Source organism: Sturnira hondurensis, unplaced genomic scaffold, assembly GCF_014824575.4.
Source record: "Sturnira hondurensis isolate 20B ecotype Veracruz unplaced genomic scaffold, ASM1482457v3 Scaffold0006713, whole genome shotgun sequence".
NCBI lineage: Eukaryota > Metazoa > Chordata > Mammalia > Chiroptera > Phyllostomidae > Sturnira > Sturnira hondurensis.
Genome location: NW_028079344.1, coordinates 4,870,905 through 4,893,723, shown reverse-complemented (window position 1 = coordinate 4,893,723; position 22,819 = coordinate 4,870,905). Strand labels below are relative to the sequence as shown.

At 42.3% G+C, this 22,819-nt stretch overlaps 1 protein-coding gene across 9 annotated transcripts in view; it reads right to left on the bottom strand.

Annotated features, from left to right (window-relative positions):
- MTCL1 (microtubule crosslinking factor 1) overlaps nucleotides 1-22,819 on the bottom strand; it is a 148,371-nt gene that overhangs the window by 124,363 nt on the left and 1,189 nt on the right. For all 9 annotated transcript variants that reach the window (XM_037050343.1, XM_037050345.1, XM_037050347.1 and 6 more), the window contains exons 2-3: nucleotides 6,394-6,618; nucleotides 4,307-4,465 (exon numbers count right to left, since the gene is read on the bottom strand). In XM_037050343.1, coding sequence (XP_036906238.1) covers nucleotides 4,307-4,465; nucleotides 6,394-6,618 — 384 coding nt within the window. The remainder of the gene's footprint in view (nucleotides 1-4,306; nucleotides 4,466-6,393; nucleotides 6,619-22,819) is intronic.

Genomic DNA, 22,819 nt, shown 5'->3' with positions numbered 1-22,819 from the left:
TAAATGTGTGCAAAAGAATTTTTGCTTGCTTAAAATGTATGTATTTATTTACATATGTGCATACAATTTATATATTTATATACACACATATATACATAACATTTACACAATAAACTTCTAAGTTGTTTTCCATACCCTCAAGGTCAGGATCAAACAAGAAGTTTTGAGGGGGGAAAAAACCCATTATGGCATACCTTCTAGTAAACTTAGATTAAAGGAAAAAGACGAAAGTAACTACTAGGAAAAGTACAGGGATAAGAGATCCACAATCAGAGGAGAAATTCCTGCAGTCTGGGGTAAGTACGTGTGTAAGGTAAGGGGCAAGGGCTACCCAGAATGAAAGAACATTGTCAGCATCTACCTCTCTATGAAGCTCACTGAGTCCCCAAGCTGTAGTCACCACAGAGCCACCTTCTCACTCTCCTTCACCCCCTCACCCAACGAGTCCCAACAATGCCTATATGCCAGGCAACATTCTAGACACAGAGACACCAGTGAACCAGGAAAAAAAAAAGACCCTCCCAGCCCACAGAGCTCAAGTTCTAGAGGGGCATTAAATTAGTGAAGGGGTGGGAGTTAACAAAGAAAAAAAACCCAACACTTTCAAATAAGTGGTGACAATATACCCATAGTTTACCCAAATCCATGATGTATCAAATGAGAAGGCAGACACACATGGCCAGGGACTGGGACAACTTCACATGTAAGTGTTGAGGGGAGGCTGGGTGAGGTGAGACATCAGCACAGACCAGACTGAGGGGGGAGGGATCAGGTCCCAGCATTGGCTCCTTAAGGTAATTTGTTTTGTTATCCACATGCCCAGCTGTAAACCCCTTGAGAGCAAGGCCTGGCGCCTAGTACGGGGCCTGAATTAAGTTGAGTGGATGGACAGTTTGCTAACCAAGGCTGTTAGCAAACAGGTAATATGCTGGCTTTAACAATCATCTTTTATTTTTAACCATCATTTTAAAGCCTTCAACAACAGCTTTTCATTTCATCAGTACATAGTATATTTTCCAAGAAAATACTCAGCTTTAATCTTGTTATAGAAGTCAACAACAAAATGGGATTTGCCTTACTATATACAAATGAGTATATATATTTATGTACATACATATATGTTCATATAGATTCATTTTCTAGACCACATTATTAGGATACAAATTTTTTAAATATATATTGAAATCATATTTTTTCATGTATATTTAACTCATACTGGCTGATAACAGATAGAGGCAGCATACACAGATCTGTTTACACAGCTTTTAAAAACCGTATTTTCTGGAAAGTGCCACACTTTCAAGAAAAAAGCTACCATTTAATGTTGTATTCTAGTAATAATATACAACATTTGGACACATTAAAAAAATTCTTGGCCATCCAGCAAGATTAAGGTATAGGTAGATACCCTTTGCCTCCTCAATCAATCAAAAGAAGGATAACAACATGTTTAAAAACAAAAAATAACCAAACTGCCAGAACATAAAACTATACGGAAGTCTGACAACCAAGAAGTTAAAGAAGAAACCAGCAGGAGGGACACAGATGGGCAGCCATGGTGGGAGAGGACTCCTAGCAAAGCAGCTGCTGGAGGACAGAGTGGGCAGCCCCACATCTGTGTGCAGATAAACTGAGAGGAACAACTGTGGAGCGAGACAGACCACAACCCAGAGTTCCAGTGCGGGGAAATAAAGCCTCAAACCTCTGCCTGAAAAACACCTGTGGCAGTTGAGGTGGCGGGAGAAACTCTCAGCCTCACAGGAGAGTTCACGGGAGAGATCCACAGGGGTATAGAATGTACACAAACCCACCCACACATGAATCAGCACCAGAAGGGCCCAATTTGCTTATGGGTAGCAGGGGAAGTGACTGAAAGCCGGCAGAGAGCTGAACAAATGGCATTGTTCCTTCTCAGATCTCCCCCCACAATATGGCACCATGACACAGAGACATGGGTTGCCCCACCCTAGGGAATACCTAAGGCTCCGCACACTACAACATAACAGGTGTGCTGAGACAAAAAATATGGCCCAAATGAAAGAACATATTAAAGATCCAAAAATAGATCTAAGCAATGAAGAGATAGCCAACCTATCAGATGCCAAGTTCCCTGGCCAATGTGACTCAGTGCATTGAGTGCGAACCTGAAAACCAAAGTGTTGCCAGTTCAATTCCCAGTCAGGGCACATGCCTGGCTTGCAGGCCAGGTCCCCAGTGGGGGCACACAAGAAGCAACCACACACTGATGTTTCTCTCCTTCTTTTTCCTTCCCTTCTCTCTAAAAAATAAATAAGTAAAATCTTTAAAATAAAAAAATTTAACACTGGTAATCAGGAGATTCACAGAAGTGGTTGACTATAGTTGCAACACTTAGAAAGACATGAAGGCTATGAAAAATGAAATTAAAAAATATACAGGGAACCAACAGTGAAAGGAAGGAACCCAGGACTCAAATCAACAATTTGGACAGAAGGAAAAAAATAAACATTCAACCAGAACAGAATAAAGAAACAAGAATGCAAGAATTCAAAGAAAATGAGGAGAGGCTTAGGAACCTCCAGGAAAACTTGAAACTTTCCAACATCTGAATTATAGGGTTGAAGGAGAAGAGAAAAAACAAGAAATGGAAAACTTACTTGAAAAAATAATGACGGAGAACTTCCCTAATCTGGCAAAGGAAATAAACTTCCAGGAAGTCCAGGAAGCTCAGAGAGTCCCAAAAAAGTTGGACCCAATGAAGCACACACCAAGGCAAATCAGAGTTAAGTTACCCAAGATTAAAGAGAAGGAAAGAATCTTAAGAGCAGCAAGAGGAAAGGAGACAGTTATCTACAAAGGAGTTCCCATAAAACTATCAGCTGATTTCTCAAAAGAAACCTTGCAGGTAAGAAGGGGCTGGAAAGAAGTATTCAAAGTCATGAAAGGACCTGCATCCAAGATTACTCTTTCTAGCAAAGCTATCTATCATTTAGAATGGAAGGGCAGATCAAGTGCTTCCCAGATAAGGTCAAGTTAATGGAGTTCCTCACCATCAAACACTTATTATATGAAATGTTAAAGGGACTTATCTAAGGAGAAGAAGATAAAAAATATGAACAATAAAATGACAACAAACTCACAACCATCAACAACTAAACCTAAACAAAAACAAAAACAAAAACAAACTAAGCAAACAACTAAAACAGGAACAGAATCACAGAAATGCAGGATACATGGAGGGTTATCAGCAGGGAGGGTGCAGAGTAAATAGAGGGAGTCTGGCTTCCTCACCCAGGTGTCTGGGTAGCTAAGCAAATTAGTGTTCCCATTGTCTTGAAGAGACCTAATAACAAGTGTTCTCACAGCCTTGAGCCTGGGTCCAATAAACTGTTCCCACAACATGAAGTGAACTCGAGTGCACAGAATTATGTTGTTATATAATTTCTGACATCTTGCCAGCCTTGTTCCCCTCTAGTACTTAAACAGGTAGGGACTCCCTGCTGGGGTGACGATAACGATGAGAAATACATGCAAGGGGACAGGAGCCATGATGAGTGCCACATTGGGGAGCAAGGGCCATGATATGAGACATGCAGATAGACATGCAGCTTGCAGTGTGTGTGGCTTGCCCACCTATGAATAAAGGCATGCCAGACATCCCAACAGCTCTGTGAATATTCTTCCGTCTGTGCAAGTACCATGGACCTACCTGGCCTCGAAGGGTTGCAACACAGAGGGGGTGGGGGGAGAATGGGGGAAAAGGTGCAGGGAATAAGAAGCATGAATGCTAGGTGCAAAGTAGACAGGGGTAGGTTAAGAACAGCATAGGAAATGGAGCAGCTGAAAAACATATGTACGAGCCACGGACATAACTAAGGAGGGCGGAATGCTGGTTGGAGAGGGTTTGCAGGGCAGAGGGGGAATAAAGGGGAGAAAAAATAGGACAAGTGTAATAGCATAATCAATAAAATATATTAAAAACAAATTAATGGCCAGCTCATCCCAATGGAAATCATTAAAATAGCTTTAGACCAGGGTTCAACAAGCCTTTTCTATGAAGGAACAGGTAGCAAATATTTCAGGCTTTATAAGCACCATTCAGTCTTTGTCATATAGTCTTCCTTGCTTTTTTTAAGTTTATTCTGGGTGATGGTGAATGTCTTACAATGCTATAAAAAAAATGTAAAAACCATTCTCGCTTCCAGGCCACACATACAGCCCGCAGTTTTCCCCAAACCTGCTCTAAACCATAACAATGGGACACCTGAAGTCCCAAGTTCCTCACAATTAAACCCAAAGGAGAAATCCCCAAACATTTCCAGATTACCTCTTTCAATCTCTCCAGCTCATTTTGTAGAGCCTGTTTGGATATTTCCACTTCAATCACCTGCTGTCGGAGCGTTTCATTTTCATCTTCGGCTTTAGCACGCTTTTCTTCCACAGCTTCAAGTTCATGGTGCAATCTGACAGACACATCTTTGGCTACCTGCAGGGACAGTCATCAGGATATGAAGCTTTCCGTATGCCAAGGCTATATTCAAACAACTTTTTAGATAGAATCACTGAATGACAATGGCATTATGCCAGAGAGCAAAGACCTTAGCAAATATTAACAAACTTATTTTTAAAGGGTACTAGTTTTAAATCTCATGTCCACATTATGAGGAAGAATACAAGTTTTATATGGATTAAAATGCCACTTTGGCCCTGGGTGGTGAGGATTGGTTGACTGGGCATTCTCCCTCAAGGCAAAAGGTCACTGGTCCAATTCGCAGTCAGGACTCATATGCCTGGATTTTAGGTTCAGTCCCATGTTGGGGCACATGCAAGAGGCAACCAATTGATGTTTCTCTCCCTTTCTTTCTCCTTACCTTCCCCTCTCTCCAAATAGATAAATAAATCTTTTAAAAAAACTTTAAAAAATAAAATGCCACTTTGGTTAGCCTTACTTTCTTACAGGATATCATCAAGAATGTTAATTCTGCCCTGGCTGGTGTAGCTTAGTGGATTGAGCCCGGGCCTGTGAACCAGACGATCGCGGTTAGATTCCCAGTCAGGGCACATGCCTGGGTTGCAGGCCAGTTCCCAGCAGGGGACGCATGAGAAGCAACCATACATTGATATTTCTCTCCCTCTCTCCTTCCCTTCCCTTCTAAAGATAAATAAATAAATAATTTTTTTAAATTTAAAAAAAAAGAATGTTAATTCTGCTCAGGTACAGATGCTTAAAGTGATCAATTTGAAGTAATAGTAATAATAATAAAAACAGATATTTCACATGGACAACAGTGTGGTGATTGCTAGGGGAGTGAGGTGCGTAAGAGAACTAAATGGTAATGGAAAAAATACAATAAAGATTAAAACTTTTTTAAAAAACACAAGTATTTCTGTTCCAAAGGTAATACTAAACATATATGCTAAAAAAACCCAAAATAATTCTGTAGTAGATAGTTAATGTAGTTAAGTTTTAAATTGTCTCCTGTGTTAAAATTCTTGAATATTAAAAGCAGTTAAACATTTTTACTTTCTAAAATAAAATGAGATTTTGAAAAAGAAATATCAATCACCCTTACATCACACCAAATGACATTTTGTAAGTGGTTTATAAAGTTGATAGAATTACAAAGATTCTTTTCCTGCTATCACAATGAAAGGCTAAATGAGGTTTCATAAGGACGCCCATAATAAGGAAGACATTATGCATAGTTCATCTCTAGATGAATGAGTTGACAATTGGGGCATAAGAGAAGCCAAGATACCCACGGAGAGAGCAAATGATCGAAAGTCTAGGATTTCTGCACCTCATTCCCACTTTTGTTGATGCTTCTCAAGATAATTCCAATAGTCAGTTATGATCCTATTTCTCCTTCAGTTAAATCAGCACTACATTAGACAAGTCTCATTTGGATTACGGTAATTTTAGGTTTTCTAATCCTAGAAAATAACAATAAAAATGTTAAGTGATCATGGTCAACTCTTAAAAGTGGTCTTTGACTGTAACTGAACCGATAATCAATAGATTTTTTAAATGCTTCAGATATTTAAGATATTCAGGCATTTCTGTATAATTTCTATACTATTGCCAAACCAATTGCCAGGTATTAATTATATTTTATTACAGATCTATTATTATAATTTCTTTTCTTTCTTTTTTTTTTAAGTTTGAAGAGTCCAGTTCATATGACAGATTTAAACCTTGGGATATCTAAGACATGACTACACATAACCTATGAACCTTTGTTCATAAATTCTACAAAAAATGTTCATGCTAAAATCTGTTGAGAGAAAGAGAGAAACACAAACAGAACTCAGGACTCCACGGAAGTGGGGTACGAAGGCTGCAGTTTCAGACCTGTGACCGCATCGCAGCAGCTCCTTCTGGGAATGCTCGTCCCATCAGCCTCACTCGCTCACCTTCAAGTCCTGTTCCAGACTTCGAATAAGCTCGCTGTCCACGTGACCAGTCTCTGCCACTTTCAGACTTTTTTGTTCGGCTTTCCTGAGGCGGTACTGCAGGATTCGGCAGTTTTTATTAGCGCGGTCCAGTTCTCGCCGAAGCTCCTGCAGCTGGTAAACATCTTCCTCTAAATAACTGTCCCTCATCTCTTCCATTTCAGCCCGCAGTTCATCCAGCTCATCCTACACAAGACAGAGCAGATTTATAAGCCAAGTACATCGAAACAAGCATGCCTCCCTTCCACCCTGCTAAATGATACTAAATATTAACTACATGTACACTAACTCATTGGCTTATGGTCACACCTGTGTGATACGGCGCAGGGACCCCTGGAAATTGTTATATGAGAGAATATCACCAGATGTCTGTTCAAATCTTATGGATCCAGAAACTAAAATCCAGCCTGGATTATTCACTGTAGCCTATCAATATTTATTCCATTTCCAACACTTCTTTCCTAATCACAATCGTGAATGAAATAATTTTACAGATAATTAAACTTTTAGATTCAAACCAAACATTAAACCTGTCTCTAAGGCACAATCCACATTCAAAGGTGAGTCAGACAGACCCTGCCTTCAAAGCACGTAAACTTTTGTGAAGTTATAACTGTGAACTGCCCTGACGGTACAGCAAACCTGCCAATGTCTCTAAAATTCCACAATGCAAATCGCAGCACTGACATTGTGAGATGCCTTGCAATTATAAAGAGAGAACCTTTTGTATTGTTTCAAATCACCCTTATATCACACACAGGGTTTGCTTTTTTTTATTCACCTATCCTTATTTCCTACCTCCATTTTACTTTGCAGGCAATATGAGGCCTCTCTAGACACAAGAAAAACCCAGGTGATGACCCTGGCTCCCCTCCTCCATTCCTCCTGTTCCACAGCCAATCCAGTGCTGTCAGCTCAATGTCAAAATACCTGTGGGTGCTCTCCTCCCAAGGACCAGGCCCTCCACCCATCCCAAGAGGCAGCTATACAACAGGTAAGTTCATCACATGGAACCCCCTATTTCCCCTCTCACCCTCTCTTCCTCCATAGTTCATTCTCTCCCCACAGAGTTCTTTTCAATATGTAACTCAACCTCCTCCCATACTCAGACCCTCCAGGGGCTTCCCATCACACCCCAAAATTCTTCAAAGGCCTTCCCAGGATCCCTGAGGTGCCCCCTTCTTCTCCGGTCCCACAAGGCAGAGGACTGCTCCAGGCCTTTCACATACCATGCCCTCTGCACTTTGTGCTCCTCCCAGCACTCTGCAAAGCTCCTGTCTCATAATTTGGACGGCATACAATGCATTCGCGGACCACCTCACCACCCCCCAACCCCAGTGGCCGTCATCCCTTGCTTGCTCTATTTTCTTCCACCTCTTATCACTGTCAATTTACCATATGTCGGCTACACTAAAAGGTAAGCTCCAAGAGGGCAGTTGAGTGTCTTGTTCCTCTTTGCATTCACAGCACCCAGAGCTGTATAAACCCTACAGAGGGCCCTCAATAAACATTTGTGGAATGAACACATAACACCAGTCAACACAGAGAAAGACCAAATCATAAAGATAACCAAAACCAGACATAACTGCCCCTTTGCTTTCTTTCAGTCTTGTAGCCTAATCATAAAAAAATTTTCCCAAACTCCTAGACATGGCTACAATATGTGGGATATAAATTCTACTGAAGCCCTGGCTAGGCAGCCTGGTTGGTGGGAGGGTCACACTGTACACCAGAAGGTCGTGGGTAGATTCCTGATCAGGACACTATCTACACTGTGGGTTTGATCCCCGGTAGGGGCACGTACAGGAGGCAACCCATCCATGTTTCTCTCACACACGTCTCTCGTTTTCTCTCTCCCCCCCTTCCTCTTTTTTTAAATACTAAATTACTAGGAAGTTTTATTTTAATCTTTTACTTATTTATTTTTAGAGAACGGGAAGGAGGGNAATTTACCATATGTCGGCTACACTAAAAGGTAAGCTCCAAGAGGGCAGTTGAGTGTCTTGTTCCTCTTTGCATTCACAGCACCCAGAGCTGTATAAACCCTACAGCAGGCCCTCAATAAACATTTGTGGAATGAACACATAACACCAGTCAACACAGAGAAAGACCAAATCATAAAGATAACCAAAACCAGACATAACTGCCCCTTTGCTTTCTTTCAGTCTTGTAGCCTAATCATAAAAAAATTTTCCCAAACTCCTAGACATGGCTACAATATGTGGGATATAAATTCTACTGAAGCCCTGGCTAGGCAGCCTGGTTGGTGGGAGGGTCACACTGTACACCAGAAGGTCGTGGGTAGATTCCTGATCAGGACACTATCTACACTGTGGGTTTGATCCCCGGTAGGGGCACGTACAGGAGGCAACCCATCCATGTTTCTCTCACACACGTCTCTCGTTTTCTCTCTCCCTCCCCCTTCCTCTTTTTTTAAATACTAAATTACTAGGAAGTTTTATTTTAATCTTTTACTTATTTATTTTTAGAGAACGGGAGGGAGGGGGGGAGAGAGGGAGACAAACAACAATGTGTGTTTCCTTCTTGTGCACCCCCTGCTGAGGACCTGGCCATAACCCAGGCATGTGCCCTAGACTGGGAATCCAACTGGGGGCTGTTTATTTCACAAACTAGCACTCAATCCACTGAGCCACACCTGCCAGAGTCTCTCCCTTTTTCTTTCTCTAAAATCAATACATATACCCTTGGGTGAGATTTAAAAATTTAACTTCTACTTAAGTGTTATAAAATATTTTAACAAGGAGCAATTTAGATAGGAGATTAAGAAAAGCATGCAAGAATTTTCTTGATTCATTTCATAATGATGATTTAAATGCCTCCAGAATAGGATACCCTCAGTCATTCCCATTTGCTTTGTTCAATTAATATTGAGGCTCAAGGGTGGGGGGGATAAACTCTATAAAACTTGCACTGGCTGGTGTAGCTCAGTGGATTGAGCACGGGCCTGCGAACCACACAATCACGGTTCGGTTCCCAGTCAGGGCACATGCCTGGGTTGTGGGCCAGATCCCAGCAGGGGACTCACAAGAGGCAATCACACATTGATGTTTCTCTCCCTCTCTCCTTCCCTTCCCCTCTAAAGATAAATAAATAAATAAATCTTTAAAAAAAAAAAAACTCTATAAAACTTCACCCTAAATTGTCAGCTCTCCTCCTACCATTCAGTTTGCTTCTGGATTCTCAGCACTGTTACCACTCTTGCTAATCTTGCATTTGTTCTTAAAAGTGGGGATTCACTTACAATAAAGCACAGAGCTTCCCAATATCAGAGATTCAGGTAGATAAGAAATTGAACAGAAAGAAACCTCCTAAAGAGTATTTTTATCCTGGACTTCCGGCCAAGATGGAGGCGTAGGTGGAAACCCTGTACCTCCTCACACAACCAAATTTAAGGACAACAAAGATTTAGAAACAAAAACACAACCAAAACAGACAGAAAATTGAACTGTACCGAAGTCTGAAAACAATGAACCATTCATCCAGACTGGTAAGAGGGGCGGACTCAACAGCCTGGGAAGAGGGGTTCCCTGCAGGAAGAGGCAGTGGTTAGTGGACCCAGGCGGGCACAGGGAAGAAAACCCAGTAAGGCTCACAAGGCAGCTGGCTGACCACGGACACACATTTGCATGCAGATAAACCAGGCAGGTTTAAAAACGCTCAGTGAGACAGACTGCACAACCCAGGGCCCCAGTGATGCCTAAAAGCACCTATTAGAAAACCTTTCGAGAGTTGAGGTGCCGATAGAGGCTCCCAGCCTCATAGGAGAGTTCGTTGGAAGAGACCCACAGGGCCCTAGAATGTATACAAGCCCACCCACCCAGAAACCAGCACCAGAAGTGCCCAATTTGCTTGTGGGAAACAGGAGATGGGACTGAAATACAAGAGAGCGCAGAACAATTGCCACTGCCCCTCTCTGACCCCACCCCCAAATATAGCATCAGAACCTAGCAACGGGGTTGCCCCATCCTGGTGAACACCTAAGGCTCCGCCCCTCATATGTAACAGGCGTGAACAGACCAAAATATTATGGCTCAAGCAGAAGAACAGCTCAAAGCCCCAGAGCCAATACTTCTAAGTGACCAAGAGATAGCCAACCTATCAGATGCACAGTTGAAAACACTGGTGATCAGGATGCTCACAGAACTGGTTGAATATGGTTGCAAATTAGCTGAAAAAAATGAAGGCTATGCTAAGTGAAATAAAGGAAAGTGTATAAGGAGCCGATAGTGATGGGAAGGAAACTGGGACTCAAATCAATGGAATGGACAAAAGGGAAGAAAGAAACAACCAAATAGAAAAGAATGAAGAAACAAGAATTCAAAAAAATGAGGAGAGGCTTAGGAACCTCCGGGACATCTTTAAACATCCCAACATCTGATTATAGGGGTACCAAAAGGGGAAGAAGAAGAGTAACAAATGGAAAAGTTCTTTGAACAAATAATAAAGGAGAACTTCCCCAATCTGGCAAAAAAAAAAAAAAAATAGACTTCCAGGAAGTCAAGGAGGTTCAGAGAGTCCCAAACAAGGTGGATCCAAGGAGGAACACACCAAGGCACATCATAATTACATTAGCCAAGATCAAAATGAAGGAGAGAATTCTAGAAGCAGCAAGAGATAAGGGGACAGTCACCTACAAAGGAGTTCCCATCAGACTGTCAACTGATTTCTCAAAAGAGACCTTACAGGGAAGAAGGGGCTGGAAAGAAGTATTCCAACTCATGAAATCCAAAGGCCTACATCCAAGATTGCTCTATCCAGCAAAGCTTTCATTTAGAATGGAAGGGCAGATAAAGCGCTTCTCAGATAAAGGGCAGATAAGGTCAAGTTCAAGGAGTTCATCATCACCAAGCCCTTATTATGTGAAATGTTAAAGGGACTTATCTAAGAAAAAGAAGATAAAAAATATGAATGGTGAAAGACAGCAAACTCACAGTTATTAACAACCACACCTAAAACAAAAGCTATCTAAGAGGACAGCTAATTCAGGAGGGGAGTCATAGAAATGAGGATCACATGGAGAGTTAGCAACAGGGGAATGGGAGGAGAAGAAGCGGGGAGAAGGTTCAGAGAATAAGTAGCATAGACGGTAGGTAGAAAATAGGGGGAGGGCAAGAATAGTATGGGAAATGTAGAAGCTAAAGAACTTGTGACACATGGACATGAACTAAAGGGAGGGGAATGTGGGGGAAGGGGTGTGCAAGGTAGAGGTGAATGAAGGGGGGAAAACAGGACAACTGTAATGGCATAATCAATAAAATATATTTTTAAAAAAGTTATTTTTATCCTGCATAAGATTAAGTGCAAAAGCATAACAAATAAACTGGGAATCCTTATGGAACAATACAGATTGGCACAAACAGGGTAAAGACTGTTCAACCTCAACTGTATGCAGGTGTCTACTGGAACGCACAGATGTCCCATTTCATTCCCTCTGCCCCAGCCTGTAGATTCTCCTTACCCTGTCTACACTACCCTACTCAAAAGAATGGACTCCACTGAACGTACATTAACAGAATGGACTGGCTGGGTTCTTCACCGGACTGGAGAACGCAGCTATTTCACAAAGGTCCTTGCTGTCCTTCAGCAAAGGGGTTGTAACTAATGTCAGATTCCCACACTGACGTTTGGATGACACAGTGCAGGAGCTGTGCCCCAACCGAGTCCAGGCTGGAGGAGACCAACTGCAGACCGAAAGCTTTAAATGGGCCTTGTGGATGTCATTCTTTTGTTAAAGAGAGTATCTTCAAAATCAAGGTCAAGTTTCACCCATGTTCCATCCATGAATATGATGACTTCAACTTTGAAAGAGCCTAATCATTACCTTTGTGTCTGAGGACAGTTGAAAGGTATTTATGTCATTGGGTAACTAATAAAAAATAGTTTGATACAAGCAATAATCAATAAATATATGTATATATACAGATATACAGTGGCGGTGGCCATTCTGTTCATGGAAGGAATTTGTTTGTGATTGCTTTTCCATCTGGAAAGCTTATCCCTAAAAGCCAAAGTCTTTAATGCCTATTACTCAAACTAAAGTTTTTAAAATGTGATATAGCCATAAGAAGATATAAAATACAATTTCCAGGCATAAAAATGTTCTCTAGTTTTCAGGCTTCATAATAGGGGAGCCCTCATCAACCCTAATGTTCAATGCTGGATATGTTACACAGGTGTGGAAACAAGCACCACAGGCTGACACAACTGTTTACGGGCTAGGTGAATCCACACCTCCAAATCACTGAGTAGGCTAGATGGAAACAAGTAATATTTGTTGGCATAAATAATTACCAACATTAATTGCACTTAGGCAAAAATAGGGACCATAATTGAGTGTATTTGAATCATTGCTTTTATAATTCATGTTTTAGCTAATTTGTAGAACAAAAGACATCCTTTATTAAGCACTTTACCTAAGCCTATAATAACCCTTCCAGGACCATATTACCCCCATTGTATAGGCAAGAAAAACAAACCCACTCTGGTAAACATGTCCTAAGTCCCAGATAACAAATGTAAGCTGCACTGCAAATCCAGGCTGTCTGGTTCCAAACGCACAATCTTTCCAGTAAATACAATATAGTATCTGTAACAACCAAGACAAAAAAAAAAAAACAGTAATAGGCTTTAAACTGCACTTTTAAAAGCCCACTGGCAGTGTAAAATTACTAAAGCAGGCTAACATTCAGAGCTTGACATCAGTGTGTGAGAATATCCATTATCACAATGGTCCTAGAAAAACACTGAGGGCCTCCCAGTCAAGATGGTGGGGTAGGGAGACACACTTGGCCTCCTCGAAAAACCACAAGAAGAATCACAACTGACCCCAAATCAAACTGTATGGAAGTGCAACAACCAAGGATACAAACAAGCCACATCATCCAGTGGGGTAGGGGGGGAGGAGAAGGAGAGACACAGCAAGGAACACCAAATGGGCGGTCCCATATTCACCGGTGGTGGATAAAAATACAGAGGGATACCTTGGAAGGGAGCAAACCCAGCTGCAGGCCAGACTCAGCAGCCCAGGATTCTAGCACTGGGAAGATAAAGCTTCACCACTGCTGCCTGTAAAAACTAGTGGGGGTTGGGGCAGCAGAAGGAACTACTGGTTTCTCAGGAGAATCCATTTAAAAGGCCAACATGTTCTAGAATGTGCGCAAACCCACCCACTCTTGGAATCATCACCAGGGCAGCAGCTAGAAGGAAGCCATTTGCAAACAGGAAGTGGGTGAAGTGAGTGGAAATGGGGCGAGTGCTGGCCAAGCCTGCAGAGACCAGGCAGCAGCGCTGTCCCCTCTCCAAACCCTCCCCGACACACTGCCACAAGGCGGTCAAGGGAGTTGCCCTGCCCTGGCAAATAGCTAAGGCTCTGCCCCTCACAACTTAACTGGTGCACTAAGGCTGGGAGACAAAGCAGCTGTACCTAATACACAGAAACAAACACAGGGAGGCTGCCAAGTTGGGGAAACAAACATTGCCTAAATGAAAGAACAGAACAAAACCCCAGAAAAAGAGCTAACGAAATAGAGATAACCACCTTATCAGATGTAGTTTAAAACAATGGTGATAAGGATGTTCGGAAGAATCAATGAGTATAGCAAAAATATAAGGGAAGAAATAAAGGCTACACTAAGTGTAATAAAGAAAAATCCACAGGGAACCAACAATGAAGGGAAGGAAGTCAGGATTCAAATCAATGATTTGGAACATAAGGAAGAAATAAGCATTCAACCAGAACAGAATGAAGAAACAAGAACTCAAAAAAAAATGAGGATAGAGTAAGAAGACTCTGGGACATCCCCAAAAGTGCTAACATCCAAATCATAGAGATGCCAGAAGGAGAAGATGAAAACAAGACATTGAAAACTTACTTGAAAAAATAATGAAAGAAACTTTCCTAATTTGGTGAAGGAAATAAACATACAAGTCCAGGAAGCACAGAGTCCCAAACAAGCTGGACCCAAAGAGTACCACACCAAGACACATCATAATTAAAATGCTAAAGGTTAAAGATAAAGAGAGCCCTGGTTGGTGTAGCTCAGTGGATTGAGCGCCGGCCTGCGAACCAAAAGATCGCAGTTTGATTCCCAGTCAGGGCATATGCCTGAGTTGCAGGCCAGATCCCCAGTTCCCTACTGGGGAGTAGAAAACATGCAAGAGGCAATCATGCATTGATTATTTCTCTCCCTCTCTCCTTCCCTTCCCCTCTAGAGATAAATAAAGAAAAGCTTTAAAAATCATTTTTAAAAAGATAAAGAGAGAATCTTAAAAGCAGCAGGAGAAAAGCAGAAAGTTACCTACAAAGGAGTTCCCATAAGACTCTAAGCTGATTTCTCGAAAGAAACCTTGCTGGCAAGAAGTAATCAAAGGGATGAAAAGCAAGGACCTACAATCAAGATGACTCTATCCAGCAAAGCTATCATTCAGAATGGAAGGGCAGATAAAGTGCTTCCCAGGCAAGGTAAAGCTAAATGAGTTCATCATCGCCAAGCCATTATTACATGAAATGTTATAGGGACTTATTTAAGAAAAAGATTAAAACTGTGAACAATAAAATGACAACAAAGTCACAGCTATCAACAACTGAATCTAAAAAGCAAAACCAGGACAAACTAAACAAACAACTAGAACAGGAACAGAATCATAGATATGGGGATCGTTCGGAGGGTTACTAGTAGGGAGGGGGAAGGGGAGAATGGGAGGAAAGGTTAAGGGGATTAAGCAGCATAATTGGTAGGTACAAAATAGGCAGAGGGGTGATAGGAATAGTACAGGAAACAGAGAAGCTGAAGAATTTATATGTATAACCCACGGACATGAACTAAGGGGGGATTGTTGGAGGTAAAGGGGGTGCCAGGTGGAGGGGGTTATGGGGAAAAACTGGGACAACTGTAATAGCACAATCAATCAAATATACTTAAAAAAAGAAAAACACTGCTATGTTCAGGAAAGACATTAATACTCCCCCTTTGAAAATGAGGAAATTGAGATTCTAAAAGTTTAAGTGGCTTCCCAACATTATGGTCTGTTTCAGAAATGGGATGAAGCCAGTGTTTCAACTATTTTCACAGAACCTTGAAAAAAAGCAATTTTCTGCTTCAGTGAAAAAGAAGTTACAAGAAAAGCAAATTATAAAAGATGTAAGCTGGCAGCAGATATATGGAAAGCATAAACTGTGATTATTCAAATTAGGGTCATGATAGATAGCGATTTTCAAACTAACTACATTAATTTTCTGACAGCATGCTCTAATTTGTATTAAGGAACTGGAAAGATGTCTGCCATTTACATGTTTAAGAAAACCTAATCAAGCAGAACAAATAATATTTCTGGCAGATATAGTTTCAACATAGTAAGTAAAAGTGAAAAATTGCTGTTCTTTTTTACAAACAGAAATGTAAAAATTCTCATTAATCAACAGTTTTATACTGACCTAACATCAAGTCTGTCATATTCTTAAATGTGAGATCATTATCTCATTGAAAACCTCATCTAGTATTTAATTAAATATATTTTTCAAATTCTGTATATAAAATGAAATCTTAAAATAGTATGAATTCTTAAACTATCCCCTTTGCCTACATAACAAATTCAGCTATATTTTATATATCAAATAAAATATGAGGATAATAATGAGAATAGTAAGATAGCATGTGTGGGACTTCCAGCCAAGATTGAGGCGTAGGTAGACACACTGTGCCTCCTCGCACAACCAAAAGAAGGACAACAACAATTTAAAAACAAAAAACAACCAGAACTGACAGAAAACTGAACTGTATGGAAGTCCGACAACCAAGGAGTTAAAGAAAACCATTCATCCAGACCAGTAGGAGGGGCAGAGATGGGCAGCCGGGACAGAGAGGACTCGTGGCGAGGTGTTGCCTGGCGAGCAAGGTGGCAGCTGGGTGAACCGGCGAGCGGGCTATTCCACATTCACGTGCAGATAAACCAGGAGGAACAACTGGGGAGCGAAACAGACCACACAACCCAGGGCTCCGCTTGGGAAAATAAAGCCTCAAACCTCTGACTGAAAACACCTGAGGGGTTGAGACGGCAGTGGGAGAAACTCCCAACCTCACAGGAGAGTTTGTTGGAGAGACCCATAGGGGCCTAAAACATACACAAACCCACCCACCTGGGAATCAGCACAAGAAGGGTCCAATTTGATTGTGAGCAGCAGGGGAAGTGACTGAACCCAGCAGAGAGTGGAGCAAGCGCCATCATTCCCTCTCAGACCCCTCCCCCACAATACAGCATCACAGCGCAGCTACGTGGGTTGCCCTGCCCTGGTGAACACCTAAGGTTCTGCCCCTTACTATGTAACAGGCACACCGAGACCCCCCCTCAAAAATGGCCCAAATGAAAGAACAGATCAAAGCTCCAGAAAAAAATACAACTGACAAAGAGCTGGCTAACCTATCAGATGCACAGTTCAAAACACTGGTAATCAGAACACTCCCAGAATTGGTTGAATATGGTCGTAAATTAGATGAAAAAATGAAGGCTATGCTAAGTGAAATAAAGGAAAATGTACAGGGAATCAACAGTGATGGGAAGGAAACTGGGACTCAAATCAAAGGTGTGGACCAGAAGAAAGATATATTCAACCAGGACAGAATGAAGAAACAAGAATTCAAAAACAATGAGGAGAGGCTTAGAAACCTCCAGGATATCTTTAAATATTCCAACATCTGAATCATAGGGGTACCATAAGGAGAAGAGGAAGAGCAAGAAATTGAAAACTTATTTGAACAAATAATGAAGGAGAACTTCCCCAATCTGGCAAAGGAAACAGACTTCTAGGAAGTCCAGGAAGCCCAGAGAATCTCAAAGAAGTTGGACCCAAGAAGGAACACACCAAGGCACATCCTAAGTACATTAGGTAAGATGAAAGATAAGGAAAGAATCTTAGAAGCAGCAAGAGAAAAGGAAACAGTTACTTACAAAGGAGTTCCCATCAGACTGTCAGCTGATTTCTCAAAAGAGACCTTACAGGCAAGAAGGGGCTGGAAAGAAGTATTTAAAGTCAAGAAAGACAAGGACCTACATCCAAGATTGCTCTATCCAGCAAAGCTATGGTTCAGAATGGAAGGTCAGATCAAGTGCTTCCCAGATTAGGTCAAGTTGAAGGAGTTCATCATCACCAAGCCCTTATTATGTGAAATGTTAAAAGGGACTTATCTAAGAAAAAGAAGATAAAAAATATGAACAAGAAAATGACAGCAAACTCACAGTTATTAACAACCACACCTAAAACAAAAACAAAGTAAGCAAAGAATAGAACAGGAACAGAATCACAGAAATGGAGATCACATGGAGGGTTATCAGCAGGGAAGTGGGAAGGGGAGAAAGGGGGAAAAGGTACAGAGAATAAGTAGCATAAATGGTACATAGAAAATAGTCAGGGGAAGGGTAAGAATAGTACAGGAAATGTAAGCCAAAGAACTTATATGTATGACCCATCGACATGAACTAAAGTGGAGGAATGTGTATGGGAGAGGGTATGCATGGTGGAGGGGAATAAAGGGGGGGAAATGGGACAACTATATAGCATAACCAATAAAATATATTTTATAAAAAGACAGTATGTGTGCATGAGAGTAAACCAAGATTAAAATGAAATGTTTCAAGCCCTGGCTGGAGTAGCTCAGTGGATTGAGCAAGGGCCTGCGAACCAGACGATCGCGGTTCGATTCCCAGTCAGGGCACATGCCTGGGTTGCAAACCGGTTCCTTGCAGGCTAACTACCAGCAGGGGATGCACAAAAGGCAACCATACATTGATGTTTCTCTCCCTCTCTCCCTCCCCTCTAAAAATAAATAAATAAAATAAAATCTTAAAAAAAAAATGAAATGTTTCAATAAAAACCTCTATGCGGATAGTCTTAGGCACAAATATTAAACCCCAATCCATGGTTTCTTACTGTAACTGATAAGAATGCTCTTATCATACTGATAATTTTATTCAAATCGTAATCTTCTTTAAACAACACAAAATAAATAACTACTTTTGATTTAATAACCCCTCTTTAAAAGACCCAATTTGAACAGTAAGAGGAATCATCTGGCTACTGTTGCAATAATTCCACCTTCTGGGAGTTGTAGACAGAAACTAATGTCTGTTGTAATATAAAAATAACCCGCCTCATTTCCCACTGGACAATGGAAATGTTCTCCGCAGAGTCCCAGCTGTAACTAAGAAGGTGCAGGGGCTGCCACCATTGTTTACCAAGTGACAGTTCACCCGGCAGCTGATGGGCTATTTGCCCTGGTCTACATTATTTTGCCACCCAAGATTATCACAGCAGTTCTTTCATAGAGTGAATAAAGAACAGTTGCAGAAAGTGTAATGTCAGGGAAGAATAGGAATGCTGTCCGCTAACCTTTCCAAAGAAAAGGGAGGAGGAGCAAGGGGCCAGAAGAGGGAAGGAGGAGATGAAGCACTCCAGGACTGCTTGGCCTTGCCTCATAGTGTCCCTGCCTCAGAGCCACACTCATCACTCAGAGTCGACACAGTCAAATTTAACAAAACTCTTTCAGAGCTTGAAACTCAGCAGAAGACCTCAAGCGGGAAACAGAATGGGTAAAGTTGGATCAGCGCGGATGCACTGCATCTTACAAAACCAGAGACCTTCCCGAAGCAGTCCCTGAGGAAATAGTTCCTCTCAAAGAATTCAATTTATTTGTCCTTGTACCTAGCACTGGCTTCCTTTCTCCAACCAAAAACAATTCTTATGAAGTAACTGAGAAAGCAGAGCAAAAATAAGAGCACATGAATCCTTGCCGATCCTCCAGGACCTCTGCCCTCCGGAGTGCACTATTTGAGAGCAAGGGTGGGGGTCCTGGCAGTGCATCACCAGTCAGGTGAAAAGCACATTCAAAAGAGACCAACAGACTCAGAGTGACTAAATCCTCCTGAAAAGCCTGTGGAAACAAGAGAACACAATTAATATCTCACAATGAGCTTTAAGATGGCCTGATTATCTCAGAGTACTCAAGCCAAACACAGTGGTGGCAAGCAGGCGGGCAGGGGCAAACACCAGCAACATTTTCTAGAACCCTTCATCATTAAGAAACATACATGGGTTTGGTTCAAGAAGCAAAGGCTTTTTGGTAAGTGAACTGCTCACCTTAATTTCTAAATACTTCCAAATATATTCGTATTCCCCAGAGGTAATGGGTCAAGAGTGCTCTGTTGACTGTTTACAAAAATGGATTGAGTGATCTTTGCATTTTTCATTGAGTCACTTTGGTGTCCTTCAATGAAGGTAGAAAATGCATAGAAAGCAGGGTCAGGGACAGCCCTGTATAGCACAACGGGAGGCATGCACTTCTCTGTTGACATTTTAGAAAAATACAGCAATCTGGCTAAAAAGCAAGACAATTCCACTTTAATTCACCAATTAACAGGACATCCTCTTATGGTTTTACAGGCTTTCTTTTTCTGATTTGTTACCTCACGTCATTCTAGTTCAAAAGTGTGGCAGTCTTACACAGTGATGATGACGAAACTGACTGGGGAAGGAATGTAATACTTAATGTGGTCACACTCCTCCAGAATCTAGTGAAATAAAAGTTCTGGGCTGAGTCTCTTCTCGTTAGATAACATGTGAACAGAGAGATGCTCTATCCAATCACCAGAGTTCTGGGCAACAGTCCCTAGGAAAGCAGTACATCAAGGATGCACTTTTACCTACCATCTCCAAAAGTGCCACTGAGCAACAAAAGTAACAAAAAGAGAAGTGCCAACCTAAAATGTGTGTGCTTTAAACACCACATGCAAAGGGCGCGTCTACTGCCTCTACCCCCTGAGGTCAAGCATGCTCCCTGCCCAACTTTGCTTAAGTGGGCAGACTTACTGACCTTTAAAAGTCTACCAGGATTGCTGTTTCTTTTCCAGATTGAACTACTATAATTTAAGCTTTGGAATGACCAAACATGTAACTCACACATATATTTATGATCATTCTTACACGTATATCTGTGGTCATTGTTTTGGTCTCCTCTCTTCCTTCAGGCCTCCTCTAACCACTCCTCTCCCCTGCTGTCAGAGAAAGGCTAGGAGGTGGACTCAAACACAGTGAACAGTTGGCCGTGATATTCGCTCCACAGGAAATGGCAACTGAACATTTCCCACAGATTAAACATTGCCAGTGGGACTTACATGACCATTTGGAGAGATGTTCACTATAACCCTTTCGCCTAAAAAGAAAAGAGATCCCATAGGAAAGCTAAACATTGGGAACATTTTGAGCTAATAAAATGCTAGAGCAAGCAGCATACTCAGAGAAAAGCAACCCTGCTGGAAAGAGGACGTAGACTGGTGCAGTGAAAAGAGCAAAGACTCTGGAGGCAGGGAAAACAGCAGCTGCACCACTTATCAGACATAACCTTGGGGAAGTAATTTCAATTTGGGGGTCTCAGCATCCTTGTCTATGACATTTGTATTATGATAAATAGAACAGCAACCATACCCATGTTGCTGTGAAGATTCACTGAAATATCAAATATACCAGACCAGACGCCAGGGTCAGACTGCTATTCCATTCACTGAGAAACAAACAATATAAAGAGATAAACGAAATAACCAGTTACCCAGGAAGGAACACTGAAATGATGTTGACTGCCTACCTCAAGATGGAACATGTATCAAGTGACACCTTAAAGCAAATAATTTTTCTTGCTTAGCAGTCATAATTTGGATAAACATAATTTAATCAGAAACGCTGTGGGTCAGGGATTATGCTAGGAGTTGGGGGTTACAAAATTTCACTAGATGATTTTTCCCTGCCTCAGAGAGTTTGAATTTGTTGAAGATTTATCAAAGTGCTGTTTTCAGATAGAATCAGACAACAGGGTTGCCCTTTCTTTTCAACACCTCTGAATTTCACCCTGTTGTCTATTACGTAAGCATAGGTGACAAAAGCAAATGCACTGCTTCAAACACCGCAATCCAAGCCCCAGTCTGCTCTTTCCTCGGGTCTCTTCTCAGCCTCACTGTTACCTCTCTGCACAAGATAAAATAACCACAGGGCTCGGCTAGTCAGAGCAGCTCCTGAAAAAACGTTTAGGGTTAGCAATGCTGAACAACTAACTGATTCCAGTTCGAACCGCACACTTCACCATCATTCACCGTGAAAGCCCACACCTCCGGTCGCACTGGCCAGAAACTGGTCACATTCCTCCAGAATCTAGTGAAATAAAAGTTCTGGGCTGAGTCTCTTCTCGTTAGATAACATGTGAACAGAGAGATGCTCACGGAGGTCACCAGGCAGGTTCAGCATTTGCTGAGAAAACGGTGCAAATCCTATAACCTACTGATAAAGGAGATCCACTCCAGTGGTTTGGGAGGATATACTCCTAAGTTATCATCTTAACAGAAGCATGAATATGTTTGTATCACCAGGGATATTTACTAACCTGAGAATGACAATAAATTAAAACCACTGCCCTCAATAGTATCCCCCTTATTTTCTCTCAAATTATCTCGCACCTCAATTTTCTTAACCTCGCCCCCTCCCCCAACATAGTCTAAGTCCTCTGTCCTGCGGCCAGACCTTGTCCTCCGAGAAAACATGGACCCAGATTCAGTGCCCCAAAGCTAAGAAAACCAAGAGGCCACTGCTCACAGGCCCTGCCGGAAACACCCAGAGACAGGGCGGCAGAAGTTGCGATTCCCTCGAAAGTGCAGGCGTGTGGAGAGAATCAAGTGGCCTCTCCTGAAACGGGAAAACCGGTTCCTGGACGTTTACAGAAGCCTGAGAAGCAAAACACTGTTGTCCCTTAGCCCAGGCCCTGCTGAAGGGACCCCTGAACCTAATTAAGGTTTATCAATGAAACGGTGGCCCCTTCACCTGCGCTGCCTGCACCCCTGACAATGACACACAGGGCGCCAGATTTCCTGTAATCACTAGAGAAGCAGCAGGCGCGCCCGCCGCCGGGCCTCCCCGCCCCCTCCGAGCCCGACGCGCGCGCAGGCGGCTGGGACCAGAGCTCCCGGGCCAGGGATAACCTGCTCCCCAGCTGCGGGTGGGCACCTATCCTGGGCGGGGTCGGGGGTCGGTGTGCATCCAAAATGTGACTATAACCACCTCTCCCCCAGCACAGCGACAGGGAAAAGGCATCAAGAGATAGGAGCTAGACTTCCAGAAACAAGACAAGCTAAGTGGGTTGAGAAGCTGCCCGGACCCACAGGTCTTGTTGGTCCTTCCGGAAGTTTTGGCAGAAGATGCCGAAGCCCAGCGCGTTCCGGGCACGCAAGTTAAAGAAGGAGAGAAGCGCTCGTCGGGACCGGGAAGGCTCGGCTCGCAGGTCCTCGCCCGTGACCAGGACCGCAGGGTCGCCTCGGGACCCCCGCGGCAGAGCCG